Raw genomic sequence first — 25,027 nt, 5'->3', positions numbered from 1 at the left:
CTGCAAACACAACAATACAAGTGATCATGACAATCATGACAAACTCAAACACAACAATGCAAAACACAACTACAACAACACCCAAGACGTCTTCCTTAAGCACAACAACACCACTGATGACTACCGCAAACACACAAATGACGACAACAATGCGCAATCACAACACAAATGACACCAATACCAAACACAGTAACTCCACGTACAACAATGCCAAGCACAACAACACTCTTGACAACAGCACAACACACAGCAAAAACATTGACACAGGCATATATTTCTGAAAGGAGGAACTTTAGCTTCACCCTGAACATGGATTTCAACTCGTCATACAATGACCCAAGCGGTAAAGTTTTCCGAGACATTAATAAAGCAGTAAGTGTTAAGGCTTCTTTTTCTGTCTGTGTCATTCAGTGATATCACAATGTTAATCTAATGAATGTGATCTTTATTAATTCTGGTTTGATATGTCTCTCAAACAGATTCAAAACCAATGTAAGAAGCACATCTCAACTTTACATTCAGTGACGTTAATCTCATTTAAGTAAGTACATTTTTAGTTGTTTGAGTTTTGGAATCGAATTTTGGATTCTTTTCAACCATAATTGCAATGTACGTAGGATTGAGGAAATGTAGTGTTATTTTATTACATTTATATTTTCATTGGTGTATTATCATCAGTAATTACAAAGTTGGCCTTCAACTTTTTTATGTTAAAGCGTTAGTTTCTTCTACACACGGAAAGGAAGATGTGATTGAGGGGCACTCTGTTGGTTGCAACCTACACACTGCACCTTTAAGTTTAATGTTAAATAGAAATGTGACAAGTCTTGAGGCCTCAGTAAGATATTTTAAAGTTAGTGTTATCCAAAATCCTGGTCTAAACGCTTTCTCTAGGCAGTGACTGAGAGGACGACACTATGGTTCCAGATCAGATGTGATGTGGCCAGTGTTGGGTATAGTTACTTTGGAAAGTAGTTAGTTAGGTTACTACGTTACCATCAATTAAAAGTAATCTGTTACGTTACAGCGTTACCTATGAATAAAAGTAACGCGTTAGCGTACTCATGCGTTACCAAACATTAAAAGCCGTTTGCAGTGCCTTGCACATGCTGCAACTCAGCGACACACAGCCTCCTTTAAAATGCACCGAGAAGTCCTGACAATGAATAACGTCATTCATCCAACCAAATTAACTCTGCAGGATAATAATACCAGGGTGATAGAGTGGTGCTTGGATACAAGACGTTTTTTTTTAAATTGGAAGTGGAATTTTTTGTGGTCGACAGAAGCTTTTCACCAACGCAGAGTGTGCATTTTACCGTTATGCTGTTCTTGTCCTTTTCGCTAGCGAATTGAAAATAATGTGCGTACTTCCACGATTCAAAAGCTGTCCTCTCTGCCATCTTGCTGGCGGTTCAAAAACACTCACACACACACACACACACACACATACATGCAGGTAATGTAGGTCAGCAGGGCACAGACGCATCATCACAGCACTGCGCCTCCGCTGACACATCTGCAGGTGGCACAGTACTGTCTGACAAAAAGCAGGCTGCAGACGGAATTTTTCTTTCCTTATCCGGAGAAATTCTTAAAGTAACGGATTACTTTTTTAAAAAAATAACGAAGCTACTGATTACTTAATGCACGAAACTAATGCGTTAAGTTACAAGTTACACGAAAAAAGTAATTAGAGTACTCTAACACGTTACTTTGTAACGCGTTACCCACAACACTGGATGTGGCCCTAAATTACTGACATTATACCTGCTTTTTGGATTGTTATTGGTATTCAATTCTGTATTACAGGAGCGGAAGCACCATTGCTACCTTTACTGTCAGTGCTGCATCTTTTCAAGACACAGAAATTGCAGCACTTAAATCTGGATTATTTACAGAGCTGACTGGAAATTACTCTGTGATATTTGACAGTAAGACAGTTTTGTATGTTTTTTGATTATTTTCATGTATATAATCTTTGTGTTGGATGGTTTAGCTGTAACTGTCTGACTTTCTTTGTCCATCCAGGTACAGCATTCTTGAAGTTTGATCCAAAAGAAGTATTCTTTGAACATAGTGTGACTGTAACGTGTGGCCCTCCACCAGCAGGACTCAATTTTGGTACAGACTGGACTGCTGAGTGGACACGTAATGGCAGTCTCATACTTGAAGACAGAGAACACAGCTTTTCGAGACAGAACGGAATCAGCAACACTAACTGTCTCAAGATTTTTCAGAACTGACATTGGTAAGGTACAGATTGAATGTGATTACAATGTTTGCCTTAGACCTAGACAAAATTTAAGTCTATTTGACTAAGTAAATTATAATACTGAAATATTTTTTACATATAGCTTGTGGTAACCATTACTTTTTTGCACCAGTCTTGCACAGTGAAACGTAAATAGTAAAAAAAATCTACAGGTTGCAGTACATTGGCAGAGAAATTATTTTTTTCCCTGCAAAAGCATCAGTAGACTCCAGTAGGACTTGCAGACATTGCATTCTGTGGCAACAACTGATAAATAAGTTCGGCATTTTTTATTTTTTTATTTTTTAGAATGACACAGATAACACCACTGAAACAGGTAGACCAGACAAACAAAAGACAAAAGTACTCCAGTCAGTGTTTTTGCAGTAAAAGCTAATGTCAGTGTTATGTTAAAAAAAATCAACAGTCAACAGAAATTATTTTTATTACTGTCAGGGAAATACTAGAAATGCACTTCTTTCTCAGGAGACATACCTTTAACAAGCCGACAATGACTAATTCTCTCAATATAAATCCAATTAAAAGACAATGGAAAGCCATAGCAACAATAATAATGCAATACCTTTTTCCAAATAAGTTATTGCTGGATAAGGTAAATAATTTCCATCTCTGTTATCTGTGATATTAAAGTCTAAGGACGGCACAGCGGCTGTGGCTCAGTAGGTAGAGCAGGTTGTCCACGAACCAGAGAGGTAGCGGTTCGATCCCCGGAATGTGCCACATGCCGAAGTGTCCTTGAGCAAGACACTTTGCTCCCAGTGCGTGGCACTGATGTGTGAATGTGTGTGTGCTTGTGTGAGCGAATGGGTAGATGTGTCTGTGACTGTAAAGCTCTTTGAGTGCCAATAGGTAGAAAAGTGCTATATGAAAGCAAGGGCATTTACAAACTTCTAAACAGAGCAAAGTGTCATTTACAGGTTCGTTTATGTATGGATTAAATTGCTGTAGTAGCAGACTGGCCATCTAGACTAAAACTGGCTTTTAGTGGACATTACTGATTTATGGCAGTAGTGTTAAAAGTATAACTCTCCAAGTGTGTAAACCGAATTGAATTTAATTGAACTGTAAAAGAACGACCAACGGTATTCCAACAACCTAGTGAAAAAAAATGGCCATGCTGTTGTTTCAGTAACACTGACGTCATATGACGATGATGATCATTGATTTCAGGACTTTATGAATGTAAGCTGATACGGAAAGATGGTTCAGTGTTTCGAGAGAAGTCCAATGGATCCTTCACCTTCAGAGAGACACCCGTAATCCAAGTGAAACCACTCAGCGCAAATGTGAAGTGTGGGGGTGGAACTGTATCAGTGGAGTGCTCTGTCAACAGTCCCTACGAGGTTGAGTTTCTGAACTTGTCAGATGCAGGTAAATCTGACACAAACAAAAGGCAAATCAGCTATCAGTTAAAATCATGTACCTATTAAAGTATCTCTCATGTCAACTTTTTATGATAATATCATACACTCTACCAGTGTCTATATTGAATTTTTTATTTTTTTGTTCACAGGAATTAACATCACCCATCAATTTCCAGTCCCTGACAATTGTACAACAAACCAGGAAAGGAAGCTCATTTGTCAATCAACGGATTACCCATCATTTAAAACAGAAATAACACTGACATTTTCAAACGACGGTGAGTGCTGATCCAAATGTTCCAATCCAAATATAATTCAGATCCAGATATGTTTTCCTGTAACTACAAGCACTGACATGAAAACCTCCTTTTTCCCTCTAGAATTTGTGTGTTTGTTTGATGATGAATTTGGAAATGCAACTGAAGGTTTCAAGGCTGTTGCACCATGCGAACCAGACAAGGTGGGAGAAAAGACAGCAGTTTGTAAGGAAAATGGTAAATTTGAAGATCGCCAAGACAACTGCGTCCTTCAACTTGTCCAGGAGCTCTTTGAGCAGTCTGAGGTGATCTAGTTCTCCAATTGTTTACATCAACAAATGATGGCATTAGTAGCTGCCTTCCTTCAGCCATAGTTTTTCCCTTTGAGCATTTTGTTTTATTGTTACCAAAGAAAAGCAACATTTTTAATAATACAGTGTTCAATAAATGGGTAAATGATTCAAAATGTCTAGGTAAACATGACATTGCCTAGCTAGACATTTTGGTTGAAGGTCTTGGTTTTCAAACTTAAACTGGATCCTTGAGATAACCCATAAATCTTAATTTTCTACTTTCACAGTTCTTAAATAACAATTCACTGCTAGAATTCTTGGACGAGCTCAGCAACATCACTGTCACTTCCACTCAGAAAGTGACTGAATCTCCTGCGACCATCAGGTCCATTGTTGAAATACTCAGAAATGTAGCCAACGCGTCATCATCATTAAATATCTTAGTAAGCAGAACTTCAATGGAGGTAAGTGACTTAGTCTGCCAAGGTTTAAATGTTGTAAATAGTAATGTTTTAAGATTTAATACCTTCTTTTCTTTCAATTTAGGATGTGCTGTTAACTGTAGGTGTTCTCACCACAGACGAGGCCAGAAAGTCATGGAAATTAATGAACACCAATGATACCAGAAACATGTCATTAACAAGAAGTAACATCCCCACAGCTGAAAGTGTCAGCTCATTATTGTTGCAGTCTCTTGAGACTGTAACAAGGGGCCTTACCAATGACACTTTTGACATTGATACTCCTTTTATTCTCTTGAACAAAACTACATTCACAGACACTTTCAGTGCTGACTTCAATTCTTCAGTTGAGATAGACATACCAGAGTCTGATGGAGGAAATAAGTCAATCACTGTTATAACATTCTCCTCTATGGATAATGTACTTCCTGCAAGAGATGAAGACAATTCATCCCTCAATATTATCAATACCAGGGTTGTACTAGTTCAATCCAGTGGCACCGTCAATAACATCTCACTCACATTTGATGTCATAAAGGACACTCTGGACAATCCTCAGTGTGTTTTCTGGAACTTCAGCTTCTTTGATGGTCTTGGAGGATGGGATGACCAGGGCTGTGAATTGGTATTCAGTGTCAACAGAAGTGTCACCTGCAACTGCAACCATCTGACCTCCTTCTCTATCCTTATGTCACCCAACAGTTTCAGTGACCCTGTCTTGGACTATATAACCTACATTGGAGTTGGCATATCCATAGGTTCCTTGTTCATATGTCTCATCATTGAATCTGTCGTATGGAAAAAAATAAGAAAGAACAACACGTCTTACTTGCGTCATGTTTCCATTGTTAACATTGCAGTGTCTCTTCTGATTGCAGACGTTTGGTTTATTATTGCAGCATTCATTTCAGACACAAAGGAGACAAACAGCCCAGCATGCACTGCAGCTACATTTTTTATCCATTTCTTCTACTTAGCCCTCTTCTTCTGGATGTTAGCATCAGGTCTGCTGTTGCTCTACCGTACGGTCGCTGTCTTTGAAGGGGGTTTGTCTCAAACATCTATGTTGGCTATTGGATTCTCTCTAGGCTATGGGGCACCCATCATCATTGCAACCCTCACTATAGCTGTAACTGCACCCAGAAATGAATACCAAAGAATCGGGTCCTGCTGGCTGAACTGGTACAAGTCCAAGGCTCTACTGACATTCGTGACACCTGTGCTGTCAATAGTGTTGATAAACCTCGTAATCCTTCTTGTGGTGATATACAAAATGTTGAGGAGAAAGGTAGGACGGAGTGCTGCCCAAGCAACTGAGAGGCACATGATTATGGTTATTGCCAGGAGTTTGGTTGTGCTCACACCATGTTTTGGATTAACTTGGGGCCTGGGAGTTGGAACCATGGCCAACCCAGACAACAAAGGATTTCATTTTGCATTTGCAACGTTCAATTCGCTGCAGGTACTAATTCAGTATTTAATAAAGCTGATCTGCATATTATATTGTACTACCTACATTATTTGTTGGCTTGTCAGTTATCACTGAATCCCTTATAGCTGACATTACTCTTTGTTTCTTTATAAAGGGTTTCTTCATATTGGTGTTTGGAACACTGCTGGACAAAAAGGTATGTCTGTCTCAATATACATTTTAATCAGCATAATTAAAAGTGATTCCCAACTTTGAACTTCACAGTTTTCTAAAAACTTTTTCTAAAATCTAAAATTTTCTAAAAATAAATGCTTGATGCTTGTTGTATAGCAGTGTGCTAATTTCTGAGATGTAACTTTACAGGTGTGGTCAGAATTAGCAACAACTACACAACAGTGGGACGAAGGTAAAAACAGTTTTCTGAATAATATTTTTTTCCAGCTAATTGGTTGCTTTGAAATATTGAAAGCATTGAATCGTGTTTACGCTTCATTTTGTTGTAGAGTACCAGCGCTGGAATCTCTACAAGTAGAGTGGGTTTGGATGAGAAAGTGGCGAGACAGAGTCTGAATGACAATGTCACACATGACACTGTTTGGATCTCTGGGAAATGAGGTTCAAAAACACGCCTGTGATTGTTGAGAATATGGAGATATTTGCGGTGAAAGTTTTCATTCTTCTCTTGTTTTAGTACAGTATCTGCTGTTTTACTGTTTTGCCACAGACTGAGTCATGTTGTTGTCAGTTTTCTGATGGCAACAATGTGTCATCTGGTCCATCATCTAGTGACTCTCTCTCTTCTAGTCAGTCAGAATAACAACTAACTAAGCAAACCTGCTTAATACAATACAAGACTCCTCCACTTGCTACATTATATTAGATGTATAATATTCTAGTTGCCCTTTACAACATTTGTGTGTGTGTACTTGTGCACAGTCTGTGATAAAATACATTGTGGGAGTAAATACAAGAAAAACTGCACAACACATACTGGCTCTTCTTTTGGTTTACTTAGCAACTCAAATCAGTTAGGCAAGGCAAGGCTGTCTAACACAGCTCAGTGATCTTGTTTACTCACAGTGTGGCATCAGAATGATAAATGTTCCTGGATGATTCTTTCAGTCAGATTTAATTCAGCAGGTATAGGTGCGAGCAATTACTTTTTTATGTATATACACACACACACATACACGCACGCACGCACGCACACACACACATATATATCAAGGAGACTCTGTTGCTACTTTAACGTAATATGTTTGTTCCTGACATATCTTTATGAATTATTTTATTAGCATGTCTTCATTTGTTCTGCTGTTTATTTGGTCTATTGCATGTTACCAGTTACAATATGTTTATTTATATGTGTGTGTGTGTATATATACACTCACCGGCCACTTTATTAGGTACACCTGTCCAACTGCTCGTTAACTTAAATTTCTAATCAGCCAATCACATGGCAGCAACTCAATGCATTTAGGCATGTAGACATGGGCAAGATGATCTACTGCAGTTCAAACCGAGCATCAGAATGGGGAAGAAAGGTGATTTAAGTGACTTTGAACGTGGCATGGTTGTTGGTGTCAGACGAGCTGGTCTGAGTATTTAAGAAACTGCTGATCTACTGGGATTTTCACGCACAACCATCTCTAGGGTTTAGAGAGAATGGTCCGAAAAAGAGAAAATATCCAGTGAGCGGCAGTTCTGTGGGCGCAAATTCCTTGTTGATGCCAGAGGTCAGAGGAGAATGGCCAGACTGGTTCGAGCTGATAGAAAGGCAACAGTAACTCAAATAACCACTCGTTACAACCGAGGTATGCAGAAGAGCATCTCTGAACGCACAACACGTCGAACCTTGAGGCGGATGGGCTACAGCAGCAGAAGACCACACCGGATGCCACTCCTGTCAGCTAAGAACAGGAAACTGAGGCTACAATTCGCACAGGCTCACCAAAATTGGACAATAGAAGGTTGGAAAAACGTTGCCTGGTCTGATGAGTCTCGATTTCTGCTGCGACATTCGGATGGTAGGGTCAGAATTTGGCATCAACAACATGAAAGCATGGATCCATCCTGCCTTGTATCAACGGTTCAGGCTGGTGGTGGTGGTGTAATGGTGTGGGGGATATTTTCTTGGCACACTTTGGGCCCATTAGTACCAATTGAGCATCGTGTCAACGCCACAGCCTACCTGAGTATTGTTGCTGACCATGTCCATCCCTTTATGACCACAGTGTACCCATCTTCTGATGGCTACTTCCAGCAGGATAACGCGCCATGTCATAAAGCGCGAATCATCTCAGACTGGTTTCTTGAACATGACAATGAGTTCACTGTACTCAAATGGCCTCCACACTCACCAGATCTCAATCCAATAGAGCACCTTTGGGATGTGGTGGAACGGGAGATTCGCATCATGGATGTGCAGCCGACAAATCTGCAGCAACTGCGTGATGCTATCATGTCAATATGGACCAAACTCTCTGAGGAATGTTTCCAGTACCTTGTTGAATCTATGCCACGAAGGATTAAAGCAGTTCTGAAGGCAAAAGGGGGTCCAACCCGGTACTAGCAAGGTGTACCTAATAAAGTGGCCGGTGAGTGTATATATATATATAATGTGTAGTATATCTATTCTTCATTATGTTTTGAATTTGTAAAGCAGACATGTATCATTTCTTTCTTTGTATGTTGGTTATAATTAAACCCTTTGAGAAGCCATTGGACTTTGTGGGATTCCTCCTTCACATAACTTGCTAATAATAATAATAATAAGAAAACCTTTATTTGTCCCACAATGGGGAAATTGCAGTTTGCAACAGCATTGCAGAAATGTCAGAGATAGAAGAGATAATAGACATATTGCACAGACTGGTGTTATTACACCATAAGGTGTAATAATATTGCACATATTAGGAGTGCTCGTTGTGGAGCCTAACAGCAGCAAGAAGGAAAGACCCTCTGCATCTTTCCTTCACACATCGAGGGTGAAGCAGTCTGCCACTGAAGCTGCTCCTCAGTCCTGTCAGGTCACCATGGAGGGAGGCGGGACCCATCGTCCAGCATGGAGGACAGTTCAGCCAGAACTCCCCCGTCACCCACCTCCCCCACCGAGTCCAAGGGGCAGCCCAGGACAGAGCTGGACGTCCTGATGATCTTATCCAGCTTCTTCCTTTCCCTCTCTGCGATGCCACTGCTCCAGCAGACCATTCCACACAGGATGGCCGACGCCACCACAGAGCCTGCAGAGTGTGGCCAGTTCGAACGTCTTATACGGCAGCGATCTCACGTTGCCCATGGTAACGGAGGGGACAACAGCGCTGAGAAGTGAAGCGTCTCTTCTCTTCTCGATGTTATTTTCCTGCTCTGCATCCACGGCGGGTCCCACGAAGCATCTCCGGGGGGGATCCTGTCCGTCCCGAGGGAACACCACAGCGCCACACAGGGCAATCAGCCGCTCCCTCCTATAAACAATGCTGTCTGTCAAGGTTGGATAGAGGCCTGATGGCAGATTTTCAAGCTTTTGGTTTTGCTTTGAACCCAAGCAGGCAGAGGTTTCAAGGCAGCTGCAGGGTAAATAGTGAAGCAGGTGATTGCTCACTTGGATCAGTCTGTCAAAGAATATAACACGTCACAGATTTAAAGTAGTTAGGGAATTCCTGAAACCATCACTTCCTTGTTTTAATTTGGGTAAAATGAGGAAGCAGTGGACACCACCAGTAATCTGAGAGGTCATTCAGGGTTACAGTATATTGCTCTTGCACATCAACAATATAATTCGCACCATTAAAACTTGGGAGTCAAATAAAACACCAATCCTCTTAACCTGGTCATCTTAACAAAACAAAAAGTTTTTTTTCCCTTGTTTCAGTTGCAAGATTCGTCATCCAGATCTGTTTGGTTGGTGGCTTTGCATAATGGTTCTATAGGATCGATGAGAGTACTAGGTAAATTTGTGCGTCATCAGTTTAACTATGGCAAGCACGTTTGTTGTAGATGATGTGGCAATCAAGTACGGCTTAGAGTCAGAATCAGAATCTGAATACTTTATTAATCCTTCCTGTGTGTATGGGGATAATTCTAACATCAGATCACATCCTCTTACCCTCACACACAATGATAAATAATAAATAATTTAATAAATGCAGGAAGCTTTTCCTTAATGCTTCCTCTGACACAGCTGATAACAGCGTAGTGCTAAAATGCACCGTGTGACGTTATTATTACTCACCACAGTTGGTTACATTCATAAAACAATGTTACTTGTTTCAAGCTTAACCTAAGTGAGCAATTTTACAGTGTAGCATTTTGTATTTGTCCAACACCAGTATTTATTCATTGTTTGTCACTTTGCTGCAATGAGGCCAAACTACCTAATTATTTTTCTTCATAGTTTAGTTAGTTAGCAAAGGGAAATAAAATGTGCAGATATATTTGTCAGTGATGATCCTGATTTTCATTCAGGAAGATTTATCAGTAAATGTTTGAAGTCATTTATTAGAGTAATTTTGTTTCTGGGGCAACTGCCTGTTCTGGCCAGTAGATGATGATATGTATGCATCCACAGCCTACATGTTATGCGAATATGACTCATAGAACAAAAGAGCATCGATGTCTGGAGTGTAAAAAAAGGCATGTTCTTGTTCTTCTAATCAGAGCCTGAAGAAAAATAGTGTCACAGAAAGATCAATGGATGATGGCTTGTTCCTCACATTCTAAATACATTGTATAGCATCATCTGATGGTTTGGAAGTATGTGCAGTAACTCTGAGGTTTGTTGACAACATGTAGACATACTGTTACAAATTACTAATGTTTGGATTTGCATGGATAAAATACAACACAGTCTTTAGCTGCAGTAGGGAAACATTATTTGCTTCTTGAGATTCATCTTAAATAGGTCTTATGATGTCTTAGAAAATTAAAAGTGCAACTGATTTAAATGTATTCACTTTCACAGGAAGCACACCAGTGCCAACTCAACCACCACAAGGTACGACAGATTGGCACAAACAAAAACAAATCTCAGCCAGCTTTCATAGATCATATTAATACAGAGATGACCACAAAAATAATTTAAAAAAAAAAAGACAAAAAAATGAAACTTTAGTACAGGGCTGTTCAGTTAATTGGGTCCGGCTCATGAATCTGAAACAAACTCAGGGGCCAGAGAATGAAAGTAATCACGGTAACAAATAAAGAAATTACAACAACATACTGAAGGAGTCAACGTATTCTAGTTTGTAAATGCAGAACAACATATGCACATAGGGTTGCCAACTCCCTAAAAAATAAAGGGACACCTCACTGGCAGGGCCAGCCAACCCGATTGCGCTCACCCTTCCCGGCTTGGTGAATTTTGTTTAGCCCTTTTTTCTGTGTGTGAAATTATTTTTTAACTGTTTGACTTGAACCTGAATTGAATTAGATGCACATTTTTGAGTGATATGAACACGTGCAAAACAAATTATAATTCAACAATTTATTTTTAATACAAAATTAATAGAAACCTGTCCTGCTTAATTTAAAACCGTGTACATTAATATGAAACAATAGAAAGCAGAGCATTATTCTTGCAATAGTGCAATGAAAAAACGTGTAAACAGAAACTGTGTGAGGAAAAGTTGTTGCTTTGTTGTCTTCCGGTATCTTCTTCGCGAACAACAGTACCTCGACCAATGAGGCGAGCGGGATTCCCGCTGTCAGGGGATAACTACACTACACTGGAAGGGCCGGTACAAAATTCCTCAGGGGCGGAACGGCCTGGGCCGCTAATTCAATAGTCCGGCTTTAGTAGCTGTAACAACTTGGATGGAGGTGGGAGCTCCTGGTCTGGTGTGGTAGTAACATCCACATGAATGCCAGGTCCAAAAGCTTCCCAGCAGAACATTGTATTGTCACAAGATGGTCAATGTTATTTACTTCTCTTTTCAGTGGTTTTAATGTTACGCCTGATCAGTGAATACGTATGGAGTGAGAGAAATCCAATGGACCCTTCACTTTCAGAGAAAGTGAAATGTGATGATAGAATTCTATCACTGGACTGCTCTGTCAACAGTCCTTACAAGGTGACGTTTCTGGACTTCCCTGTTGCAGATAAATCTGAAACAAACAAAAGGCAAATCAGCTATTAGGGCATCATTTCCCTTTTAATACAGCATACTGCTGTTGTCTTCATGTTATGTGGTAGCTATGGTTAGCTGCTGAGCGGGCCATACAAGCCAGCAGCGTTTAGTTAGTTTATGTTTTACAATGTCTGAACTATGCTGCTCAATGGGCTTACAAGCCAGCAGCTTTTACTTAGTTTATGTAGATTATAGGTTAATTTTCATTTTATATGACCATAGGTTTGGTAGGGTCTCTTAGCTGAACAGGGCGTCTAAATGTGTTTTGCCTGGGATTTTGGCACAAGGGATTATAACATCTTATCCTGTGTATTACTGAATGTTAAAGCAGTTGTTGTGAAAACTATTGGTGATACAGTATGTGGCTGTATGCACCGTACTGTCTAGGTTGAGTTTTGTGCTTTGTGTTGTTTATGCACAAGGAAATTGGTCACCTGCCAGTTTCCGATCCCTGGTGATTGTACAAACCAGGAAAGGAAATTTACCTGTCAATCACAAACCCATCCAGTTTTTAATAAAACAACGTTTTCCCATAACTCAAGAAAGCATTTAGTACAATTCCATTCCACACATGTTCCTGTGATTACAAAACCTGCCTATTTCTCTCTAGGGTTTATGTGCTACATTGAAGAATTTGGGGAAGGAACTAAAGGTTGAAGTATCCTGCAAACCAAATGGTGTGGGCGTAAAGACAGCAATTTGTACGGCAAACGGTAAATTTGAAGGTTTTCAAGACAGCTGCATCTGCTCAGCCAGTCTGAGAAGATCTAGTTCTCCAGCTGTTTCTGATGTGGTGATCTGGACAAAAAACTATGCACTGGCCTATGTAGTGCTCACAGTGCATGACTATTCATTCAAGTAAATATCGTATACATCCGTTTTATTTGTTTTTGTTTTGTTGTTATTGTTGTTTTTTTGTTGTTGTTTTTTTTTAACTTTTAAAATGCTGAAGCTTCAGAATAAAAACATCTTCCCAAAAGTGCATCTGTGCAGACAGCTGAGAGGCACATACTTGTGGTCATTGCCAGAAGTTTGGATTAACTTGAGGTCCAGGAGTAAGAACATTGGCCAGCCAAGACAACAGAGGAATCTATATTCCATCCGTTGTTAGACTTACTGCAGGTTCCAATTTAGCAGTCATTAATGCCTGTCTCTATATTGTATTGTGTATATTGAACAAAGAGAACAAAGCAGTACCAACTGCAATAATACTCTGTACTTTTATATACACACTAAATTCCTTGTGACAGTATAATCATTTGGGATACATACACTACTACAATGATGGTCATGGTCCATCAGTGGGAACATTTTGTAAAAATTGTGGGTTGTCTTTTTTTTGGAATTAAAGAAAAAAAAAATGAATATGAAGTCACATTTTTCAGCTTTTATTGATGGTGTGTCAACAATCCACAGAGGATGTGGAGGGGCATAAAGTGCATCATATTGCTTTGAGGACCCAGACACCTCCCCCAGCATCAGACTCACCCCTCTACCAGGAGAAGAGCCCCTCAGTGTGACCCCAGCAGAAGTGAGGAGGATCCTCCAGAGGAACCCAGAGCAATGCAAACAATGCCCAACTTTGAACTTTACAGTTTAAACATACATGCTTGATGCTTGTTGTATAGCAGTGTACTAATTTCTGAGATGTAACTTTACAGGTGTGGTCAGAATTAGCAGCTATGACACAAACATTCAGAAGTGGGATGAAAGTAAGTTTTTTTTTTTTTTTTATTATTATTATTATTATTTTGTATTTATATATCATATCTCAGTAGTCACTTTTCAAGTGTTGTGGTGTCTCCTGTATTTACTGCTTCCTGTGTTTTAGAGCACAAGTGCTGCAAACTCTTCAAGTGAACTTGGACTTCTCCAGAACTGGAGACGAGAAAGAGGTATAGCAGTAACAGTCTCTACAATTTCATTTCAATAAATTTCCTTAAAGTCAGTCACTATCTTTCACTTAATGGGATAACACAATTGTAAGCCAGAGAGGCTATGCAGAGTTGAGTCAATAAAATAGCTCTGTGAGGAAGTGCCAACTCCCTCACTGTTTACCGTTTATAATTTTAATTTATCTGATTTGCTATGTTGGATGATACGGATAGAGCATGGACATCTTAGTTAAATGTTTTCTTAAAATAACTGAAATAAAGAATAGTTAGCAAGACAGACAACGTGGTTTGTCACCTGGTTCCAGTCCTTTGTGCTTCTGGGCATGGGCATAAAGAGGAAGCACGCCTCTATAGCTACCCTTTTATGGAAAGTAAAAGGAGGCGGGTATCGTTTTGATTGGAAGATAAAATGGGTGGAAATTTTTCAATTAATTAAGTCAAATTGTTCATATTGTACCTTTCGTTGATTAGAGCTGAATGTACTGTATTTTTTTTGTTTATATTGCAGAGTTTAATATGTATTTGTTGGGACAAACAAGTCAAGGAAGTTATGGTTTTATTGTTAATCATGTCCGTCCTCCCTTCACAGATCTACTCTGATAGGCTGATTTGAACTGGAGAGAAGACCTATCAGAGTATATATAGGCTGAGAATGGTTTTTAGTTGGGTTAGTTTTTTTTGTATGCTATGGGAAGAGCAGCACCCCATTTGTCTTTGTTAAACGACTGCCTTTGTTTGAAATATGGAGAATAAAAGTCATCCTGTTTTTCTGCACACCTCCTGGCCAGCGTGATGTGTTTGTGGTCCTGCATCTCTCTTTACAACAAGCTCTGTGTGAAGTATACTAGCAAGTAAACATTACTATGACCCAAGAAACCAAGAAAAGACAAAGTGCTATTATACTACTGTTATGTTTCACACATGACACTGTTTGTATCCCTGGGAAATGAGGTGCAAAAACACACCTGTGATTATTGTCATATATTCCAACAAACAAAACACTATGGAGACATTTGTAGCTGCCATTTTAAGAAAGAACTAAGGCTGAATTTCAAAACGCTAAAATAAAGTTTGTATTAGGTGTCCAAGAGGCTTATAAATCAGTTGGTCAGGCCATCCAACAGTCGGGTCCAGACTGAAATCCACTCCTGTATTGGAAACACTGCCGACTGTCTCTTGTTTTAGTACTGTTTCTGCTGTCTTATTGTTTTGCCACAGACTGAGTCATGTTTTTTTCTTCCTGGTTTTCAGATGGCAACAACATTTCATCTCATCCAACATCCAGTGACTCTGTCTCTTTCACCAATACATGATAATATCTGGAGACAGCTCTGGTCAGTCTGCCCACTAAAACATGTGTGTGCATGTATTCACACGCTGGCTGTGATTAACTATACCTTAAGAGTCCACTCTCCATTACTGGGTGAGTCCATTATTCATAAGATAATTTCAATTCACTAAACTTCAACAGGGGCGGCACAGGAGAGAGGTGGTGAGCACTGATGCCTCACAGTGAGAAGGTCCCGGGTTTGAATCCATGGGCCGACTAGGCCTTTCTGTGTGGAGTTTGCATGTTCTCTGGGCGGGTTCTCTCCGGGTACTCCGGCTTCCTCCCACCGTCCAAAGACACGCTCATTAGGTTAATTGGTGATTCTAAATTCGCCGTAGGTGTGTGTTTGAGTGTGAATGGTTGTCGGCCTCTCTGTGTTAGCCCTGCGATAGACTGGCGACCTGTCTAGGGTGTATCCCACCTCTCGACCAGTGACAGCTGGCATAGGCTCCAGCAGACCCCTGTGACCCTTAACAGGATTAAGCGGGTACAGAAGATGAATGAATGAATGAATGAATAAACTTCCACAAAGTCAGTAGGCTACAAACTGCCACTTCTTTCAGATTAGTTTGCTAGTCATATCAGTGAGACAAAACGAGGATGTCTTAGACATAGATCAGTGAACTTATTTCTTCAAGGTCATGATGATAAATGGTCCTGGATGGTTAAATATAATACCAGCAGGTAAAGATAGGGTCTGGAATTGGCCTTTTGTTTTAATAAGGAGCATCTGCTGCTATTTTGACTTGGCAGCAAGAAGGACGCCTTCTACTCTATGTCTTGTTGCTCAGCAGTATGTAAAAGTAAAAACAATACTGAATATAGCAATGAGGTCCCAAGTGGACCCCATCAAAGGTTTAATATGTTTTTATTTATGTGTGAGAGCAGATTTATTTTTTTTAATGTTGGACTGATAAAAAAGCAGCACAGGTTTTTTTCTGTACTCTAAGACCAGACTTGCACAAAGACGTAGGTACTCGTATACCCATATTCCAAGGTACATAAGGACACTTTAAATGTATATTTTATATGTATATTTTTTCTACACATGGTATATGTGATGTATCTTCATTTTTCATTTGTTTACATACATGTACATGTGACTAAAATGTGTTTTCTATCTCTAACTATGCCTTTAATTTGTAAAACGGAAATGTATAATTGCTTTGCATTGTGTGTTGATGAATGAAAACCTTTATTGTAGTTGCAATTAAACTCTCTAAAAAGTAATTTTAATAGTTTCCATTTACTTACTCTCCATCATCTCCTTGATATACTCCACAGCTAACTTCTCTGTCTTGCCTTGATCTTGCCTTTCAACTTCTTTCCCCATCCAACCCATTGCAGCTGTTCATTTCCTACTTATGATCTTAAAGGAACAGTATGTAGGATTGTGGCCAAAACTGGTACTGCAATCACTTTCAAAATACTGTAGAACGGTGTATCCCCTCAGCCTCCCCCCTGACTCGAGGTTGCCAGCTAAGCTGCAGGATCCAGCAGGAACGTAGGCTGCTACAAGGAGCTTCCAATGGCAAGTGACGAGTCCTACACAGTAAGTTTTTTTTTCTGTTAATAAAGTTTATGCTTCATGAGAGATGTTTTGCGAAGTAATTATGTATCGCAAAAATTTACTAATGGCGATTAGCCAAATATTTCGTAAAGATGTACTGTAATACCACATTTCAGTCGGAACATAGATTGTTTTCATACCCTGCTAGTGGTGCGATAGCGCTTTTTATGAACGCATTTAGCACGGGCGACCATGGAAAATCCACTGTCTATATGTACGGAAGCACGGGGCTTTTAGCCTATACCAACAAACATGGTAGAATATAGCATCCAAAAGTCGAGGGTCAATTCCATGCCATTCCGGACTTTGTCACGACGTATTTCGGATTCATAACGACGTCTTTTAGGTTTAGTAACGTTATACATGTTTTATCCGACACGTTCGTAGCTGCAGCTGTGGTAACTAGAGCAGAGCTGGCAACCCGGAAGACAGAACTCTACTGACTTCGTGATTAGTAGATAGCTTGAGGGTGGCGCCTCAGGCCAAAACACAACATGACAACATCAACATCAGTTGAGGGCTGCAACTTTCACTTTTAAATGACAATATCCTGGCCGGACCACTGTTGTCAGTGATATAAGTATTTGAAATGAACATGATTTCTTCATGTCTAGTGACATATCAGGGCCATTTTATGATTAATTGAAATACATTTCTTACATACTGTTCCTTTAAATCTTAGGTCAGTCACCCTTGTGTTGACCTTGGAAGGGTTTGCTATTGGGACTTGGTACTCAATATCGGATGTCAGGGATGATGGTATCTCTCCCGAACGTGTCGTCCTAGTTATGATACCAGTTTCTGTTTGCGGTTGTTGGAACACTGAACTCCCAGTTCTTTTGATGTTAATCTAGATGGGTTTTGAAGTTTCAGTAGGTCCAACGTTATCCGTTTAATAATCCCGCTTACTGGGGTCACTTTTATAGCAGTGTTCACATCTCTTGTCATTTACTATGCAAATATTCTCCCTTCGAGATCATAGTTGAGAAGTCCACTGTTGCCATGGGACACAATCCAGTTTCCCATAGTTTGCCATTGGAATGTGGACTACTTTTGCTTTTTCAATTCACTTTTGATGATTAACAATAATGACCATAGGGAATCATTTATCTAAAACACAAAAGGAAAAGATATTGTGTGGATCTATAGTCCAGTGTTGTTGCAACATAAAACAATTGAGAATTTACTGGGAATAGGTAGAAGAATTTGTAAAATACATTTATTTGAATGACAAATTGGCATGCAGTAGTAATTTACATGTAGAATTTGCAAGTCGGGGCGACACAGTGGCGAAGTGGTTAGCACTGATGCCTCACAGCGAGAAGGTCCCGGGTTCAAATCCATGGGCTGACTGGGTCTTTCTGTGTGGAGTTTGCATGTTCTCCCTGTGTCTGTGTGGGTTCTCTCCAGGTGCTCCGGCTTCCTCCCACCGTCCAAAGAATTAGGTTAATTAGTGATTCTAAATTGGCCGTAGGTGTGAGTGTGAATGGTTGTCTGTCTCTCTGTGTTAGCCCTGCAATAGACTGGAAACCTGTCCAGGGTGGACCCTGCCTCTCGCCCGATGACAGCTGGGATAGGCTCCAGCAGACTGTTAACCCTGCGACCCTTAACAGGAATAAGCGGTTACGGGAGAAGAATTTGCATGTCGGTATACAAAATATGCAGAGGCTTTAGACGGGTATAACAGTGTGTGACTTGTTTAACTTAGTAATAAACGGGTGTGGGAGTCAGACAAAATATTCCAGGAAGTTATCAGATAGTCTCTCTTTGTGTCCAGTATCTGGAGAAGTGGAGTAAAATTGTTGCATCCTCCTGACAAGAACCTTTTCAGAGGCAAGAAGACAATGACAGGTAAAACTCTTACTAACATTTCACTCATACATTATATAAGTGGTTATTATTATTTATTTTACTATTACTAATAATACTAATACAGAAGTGTTTACAATCAATGTAATGAGGCATTGTTCGGTGAATTATTTTTGTTGTGGCACGGACAAAGGAGCTTGATGTGGAGCTCAGAAAAAGAGTTGCTGTTGCTCATCCGGCCGCAAAACCATGTATAAAGAGATTGGAATCCAAGGTCAGACAGATAGTGAACATGGAGGATCCAAAAGGCGTTTAAAAACAGGCAACTGGACTAGTAGAAGTTTATACAAGTCCAGTTGCCTTTTTTTAAACACTTTTTGGATACCATGACCTGGATGACTGAGAACCTTAACAGACAACAAATGGAGGAGATTTAAGATGACTGTTACCCTCTACAGGAGTAGTAGGCCAACAAAGATCACTTCAAAAGCTACATGCAAAATTAATGTAATTAATCAAATAAAAATCCTAGGCTCTTGTAAACCATCATTTAATTCAATTAATTTATTTAAATAGCATCAATAATAATTAGGGCCGGGACTCGATTAAAAAAATTAATGGATATGGATATTTCCCATCCACGGGGCCAACCAAAGTGGTCTCATCAGCTTCTTCGTTCATGTTCACTGTGGTTTGTTGTTGTCTGAAGTAATGAACGCTAGTTGGTGCTCCAGTATAATCGGTCCGCCGAAACTCATCCAGTGAGAAACGTTCCGCGGTGCAAAAATAAGTGTGATTAAAATGCGTAAAAAATGTTTAACGCGTTATTTTTGTGTAATTAATTAATCTTATTTAACGCGTTAAAGTCCCAGCCCTAATAATAATACAAATTGTCTGAAGATGCTTTACAAAACCCGGCCTAAAACCCCCAGAGAAAGCACATAAGTTACATAAGAAACTCAAGGGATGTTCTAGTGTACTATTTGGACGGACAGAGTCGATCACATTTTGCATACTACCTACTGTGATGTACTGTACACACAGTGTGTCCAGCATTGCATGGTAAAAGGTATAAAACCCCAATGAACTCATTAAAAGCATGGATCATACATTTCCAATACTATTTTTATATTTCCTTAGTACCTATCTTGTAGATCAGACGTCTGAATATTTGTACATAAGATTAGCTCCAGAATTTATTTAAACATGAGGAAATGTAATTCAGTATCAACTTCTTTAACAACTATGATCACATGTTCTGAAAATTCTCTCCTATTCTAATGGATAGTTAGGTGTTTATTTAATCTGCACAGTCTAGAATCCAACACAAACTACAAGCTACTGGAACAGAACAGAATTCATAGTGTGGCAAAGATTTACTTGAAAAAATGCTCCCGCAGCACCATCATGTGGCGAAAGAAGCTGACTTATTATTTGTTTCAGAGATCCAGGGGTGAAGCAGCAATTTCAAAAGTGGGGGGTTCTAGGGGTAGCACATGAGCACCTCAACCACCTTTGGCCCCTGTTTCAGTCTCCAAAACTAATGCAATGCATTTCTGGACTTTCTTCATGAGGATATGCAAATAATATTGCATTCAAAATACATTATAGCACAACGCTCTTTAACCCAAGATATATATTCACAAGCAATCACATACCATTAATTTATGTTTTATTAAAGAACAAGTGTGAGTGACAAGAACACTGTGTTCCCTCCCTCTCCTCTCACGTTCTCCCCTTCTTCTCTTATGTTCTCTCTCTCTTCTCTCCTGTTCTCTCCCTCATCTTCTCCATGCTCTCCTTTGTCCTGACTCCCGGACTTCCCATCCTCATCCTACATAAAGAACTCAATGTTAATATTCCTGAACATGGAAGTGTTGAAATATTTTATGTAAACTTAGAACAAACCTCTACAGCCTTGATTTTGATGAGGAAACATTCCTTTCTTTTGTTGTTCTTTTATCTGCTTTTTATTATTTTTTTTCACATATATTTTGTTGTTCTAATCTGTTTTAACTAATCTTTCATCCTAGCCTTTATCGTACTCTATATTATTTTATTCCTCTTATCATTTAAGATTTTAATAGTTTTATTGCATTTCATTGTCTTCATTTCTGTTCTTTTCTATTTTCTGAGAGCAAAATGGATGAGTTGATGTAGGGGATTTTCTTCATTGAAAAGAAGATTTTAAGCTCCAACAAACAGCTTTAAGTTACATAAATGAACACCTACATGGCATTAATGCAAGAATATGTACACTATAAAATTGAATTAGTGCATTTATGGACTGACAGCTAGCTTTCTGTTTCCCTCCTGTCACATAACCACTTACATGACAACTTGACTTGAAAAAGAAGTCAATCTTCTGCTGCCTCTTCCTTTTTGGCATTCCCAACAAAAAGAATAATGATAATGTTGAATATCAGTGGATGGCTCTAGAAAACTGTCAGTTACCATTAACTTTACTGGGCTTGCATTAACTTTGTTTGCCACCTGGCTTACTTAATATTAGCTGACATGCCACAAAGCAAGACATAGTTTAGTTCATTACAGAGAAAATTCTACGTTATTAACTAGTTAAATAACCGTTTCATACCTCTGCTCTGTTCGCTGTCTGCAGCAGCGAGTGACAGCAGGCAGCTTCGTGTTAGCATGTAACTGTTAACTTTCCCAGGAGGCCGGGACTAGTGGGTTTGGTCAAATGGCTGTGATTGGCTGGATGGCTGTCAATAACTTAACCAATGGGTTTTCATGTCTGGGGGACTGAGGTGCGCTCCATTTCAGTATGCTGGTACACTGCCAGGGCTGAGATCTATTCTCAGCTCCAATATAACATTTTTGAAACATACATAAAGACAAACCACTGTCCATTCTCTTCTTTATGTTTTTGAATATACTGTATTTAAAATTAATCAAAATCCAAAAGTGAAATATGTGATTGCAACAGTATTCATACCCTTAGTTCAATGCTGATAGGATACTTGCTGGTGAACAGGTATTGTGCAAATCTCCTTGGTTATTTTAGTCCACCCTTCGTCACAGACCCTCTCAAGCTCTGCTAAATGTGATGGGTACTGTAGGATCTGTGAGCTACCGTCCGGAGACTTCTGCATAAAAGTTCTACATGGTTAATGGCCGTACAAAGACAGCCAGGCTGTTGCGCTCAAGCCAGTATTGTTGCGGCTATATACTTTGGCTCATTGTTCCGCTCAAAGGGGAACCGTTGCCCCAGCCCCAGGACTTTCCTCCACTGTGGGGACGTATTTGGCTGAATTTATATTAGTCTTATATTAGTATTTATATCTGTCCCTGCTGTTGATAAATTCCTCCTTAGCATGATACTAAGACACCATGCATCACTGTAGGGACTGGATTACAGGAGATGAATTGTGCCTTGTATTTCCATATTCCTGACATTTTTGAACACTAGTTTCTCTGAGTTTAAGACAATTGTTTTTAAGTTACAGTCATACAATGAAGATGGACGATTGAGAATTATAGGAATTACAGCTCCTCAGTATGTACAGTAGCTCTTTCTTTTTCAAGGGGACAAGGGTAATAACTTGACACACTCAAAAACTGTTTCATGGACAGGTGTGGAAAATTCTTTCATTACGTATTTAACAATCAAGGTAAAGTTGATGTCAAGTGTGGCATTTGGAAGCTCTCAGTACAAGCGCACTGTGATTTCACAAAACCTTCACAACACCCAAGTGAAGAACACACTACTGGAGGTAGGCATGTTGCTATTCAAGCCACAAGGGTTCATCATTAGTCAGAAAGAAAAGGAGTTACAACCCCCTGTCTTATCTGTGTAATGCCGTACCACTTACCAACAACTCTTATACTTTTTGAGAGAATCCTACCTCTGTCCAAAGACGACAAAATATTACAGTCTATATATAATATAGACTTTCTACAGATCCCCAATTGATTCATTGATACATTGTTTGTCTGAACCACTGTACAAGAATATACTATTATTTATTTACTTATTTTTTTGCTGCTTCGGTATTGTAGTGTTCCAAAAAGAATGTCAATTTGACTTGTACCGAGCATTCCAATTTCAGTCCTAGGCCATATCTGTTGTAAGTCAACACCATTTTGAGAATTCCTCTGAGAAAAAGACATATCTGATGTTACTATGATGTAACATTGTTGTCTCTTGAATTTGATGCAGCTGCAGTTTGTTCAAGTTTGTCCTTCCATGTGTGTAGCTGTCACTGCTATATGTTTTTAAAGTCTATAATTCCTAAAACTGGCCTTGGCTGTCTCTTGCCGTGCTGAATAATAAACATGAACACATTATGTGAATGCAATGGTCACATGCCACAACAAACACAGGTTTTCACATTGCTTATCAGGAAGGTGGCACATTTTTTCTTTGTTGACTTCCTGGTAGCATTTCAAACAGTAAATCTGCAAAGTCTCACATAACAGCTTGTAGTTTTGAGCATCTGTCTTTAAAAATGTTCACAGGTTACCCGTACAGTGTATAAATGCACGTCTTCTACTTGATCTAACTATGAAAAGTGATTGTGTTTACTGTATTTACTCTCTAGTCAGGATGGCTTTACCAAAGGCTGTAGGATACGTGGTTATTCTTCTGACTATATGCTGCATTCAGGCAACTCAAGGAAATGGAGACTCTCTGAATGTCTTCTTTGAGGTGAGAGGAAGAATTAATAAGTACTAAAACCAGAGGTCGCAGTTTTATACCATGAGATACTGAAACTGATGGGTTGATCACTAAACATTCTTCTGTCTTTTTATTTGATGATTAGTATTTATTTACAGTTATTGATCTGTACAGTCTGATGATTTTTCCAGGAATCAAATGATACAAAAGGATCCTCTATTCATACCAGAGAAAAAAGAGCAAGTGAGTCACATTTTAGTTCATCAACTATTATTAACTGACTGATTATTGCACATCTCTGTGCTGATTATTAGAGCAATACATACTGATCACTGAATCTGTTCTGTCCTTGTTACTGATGTATCACTTCAACAGTGACACAGTATCTGATCATGTCTGTTTCTACTCTAGCTCCCACTAATTCCACTGAATATACCGTCCAAACTGTTACAAGTTCCACCACAGTGGAGCCTCATGTTTTTGGTCAACCAACTTCAACTGTTATGGACAACATTTTACTTTGTTCTCAGTTCCACACATTCTGTAATCATTGAACTGAAATATTTATCAGTCAAGAAGAGCTTCTATTGATGGTAATGATCTCTGATTTATTTGCAGTGACAACCACCACAAACCCAACACAAATGATGACAACCGCAAACACAACAATGCAAAACACAACTACAATATTTAATTTTTGTGCAGCATCTGATTTATTGAAAATCTGATGCTGCACAAAAATTAAATATGCTTCAAAGTCAATGATGTTACTAACCTTTCACATATCCAAGGCTGTCATAACAGGTAAAAAATATCCTGTCTCCGATAATTTTGTATATTGAAAATATGTAATTTTGTGTTTTTCCCCACCCAAAATCAGTGACTTTATTTTTTAAATTGGCATTGAAAGGGTTAAAATCCTGATGGTTTTTTTTTTTAAATTTGTAGTTTTGATGAGGACTGAGGTTGATTAACAGATGTATGCAAAAAAAAGTTGAAAAAAATATTTACCTGATATATTTTTACAGCAGTTAAAAGTTAGTGGCTGTTTTCAGCCACTGACGGTATGAAAGGGTAGTGTTTTCTAACAGTACACAAGGGTTAAAGGACTATTCGATGGTCGATAGTCCTGTTCTACCAGACTCTGTAATAACAGTACTGTGTTATTACAGAGTCTGGTAGAACAGACTAGCTGTAGAATAGTTTACTTTCTAACTTTTTAACCTTCAAATGTGTTTTACATTTAACTATCAATTATATCAAATTACAAAATATAATTTTGTCCACCTTTAGTTATGATCTCAGTACCTGATTTTACATAACAACATAATCCTCTCTAAATTATTTCTGGTGTGGACTCAGTGTTTATCTTAGTTTTGAGTGTTTCAGAAATACAGTACATAATATCAATCAGTAATTTTCAGCACATTTCCCATTTACATGTCTTTTTTTTTTTTTAAAGATACAATGACTCAGCCCATGTTTTCCTCCTGCTGCTGGAGCCTGGTGGGATGTCAGTTGTGTGTCGAGGAGTGGAGGAACACATCCTCCCAGTGCCTCAAGTGCAGGCATGAGCG

The 25,027-nt window shown here is 39.1% G+C and overlaps 1 protein-coding gene and 1 pseudogene across 2 annotated transcripts in view; both read left to right on the top strand.

Moving 5' to 3' along the window:
* The window catches only part of LOC311499862, a 6,676-nt pseudogene extending 1,860 nt beyond the window's left edge, over positions 1–4,816 (top strand). Inside the window, exons 5-10 of the transcript XR_014699986.1 lie at positions 1,768–1,934; positions 2,032–2,251; positions 3,446–3,646; positions 3,789–3,917; positions 4,020–4,201; positions 4,477–4,816. The product of XR_014699986.1 is annotated as an uncharacterized misc_RNA (transcript). The remainder of the gene's footprint in view (positions 1–1,767; positions 1,935–2,031; positions 2,252–3,445; positions 3,647–3,788; positions 3,918–4,019; positions 4,202–4,476) is intronic.
* A 3-nt stretch (positions 4,817–4,819) lies between these two features.
* LOC311499861 (adhesion G-protein coupled receptor F1-like) lies at positions 4,820–25,024 on the top strand (the record flags this gene model as incomplete). Its single annotated transcript, XM_084560999.1, has 2 exons — positions 4,820–6,123; positions 24,913–25,024. 2 exons carry the CDS (start codon positions 4,820–4,822, stop codon positions 25,022–25,024), a joined length of 1,416 nt encoding a protein of 471 aa, XP_084417125.1.
* Between the last annotated feature and the right edge of the window lie 3 nt (positions 25,025–25,027).

Source organism: Chelon labrosus (genome assembly GCF_963514085.1).
Source record: "Chelon labrosus genome assembly, chromosome: 14".
Classification (NCBI taxonomy): Eukaryota; Metazoa; Chordata; class Actinopteri; order Mugiliformes; family Mugilidae; genus Chelon; species Chelon labrosus.
The sequence above is the reverse complement of the archived record's forward strand: the minus strand, read 5'-3'. Positions and strand labels throughout refer to the sequence as shown.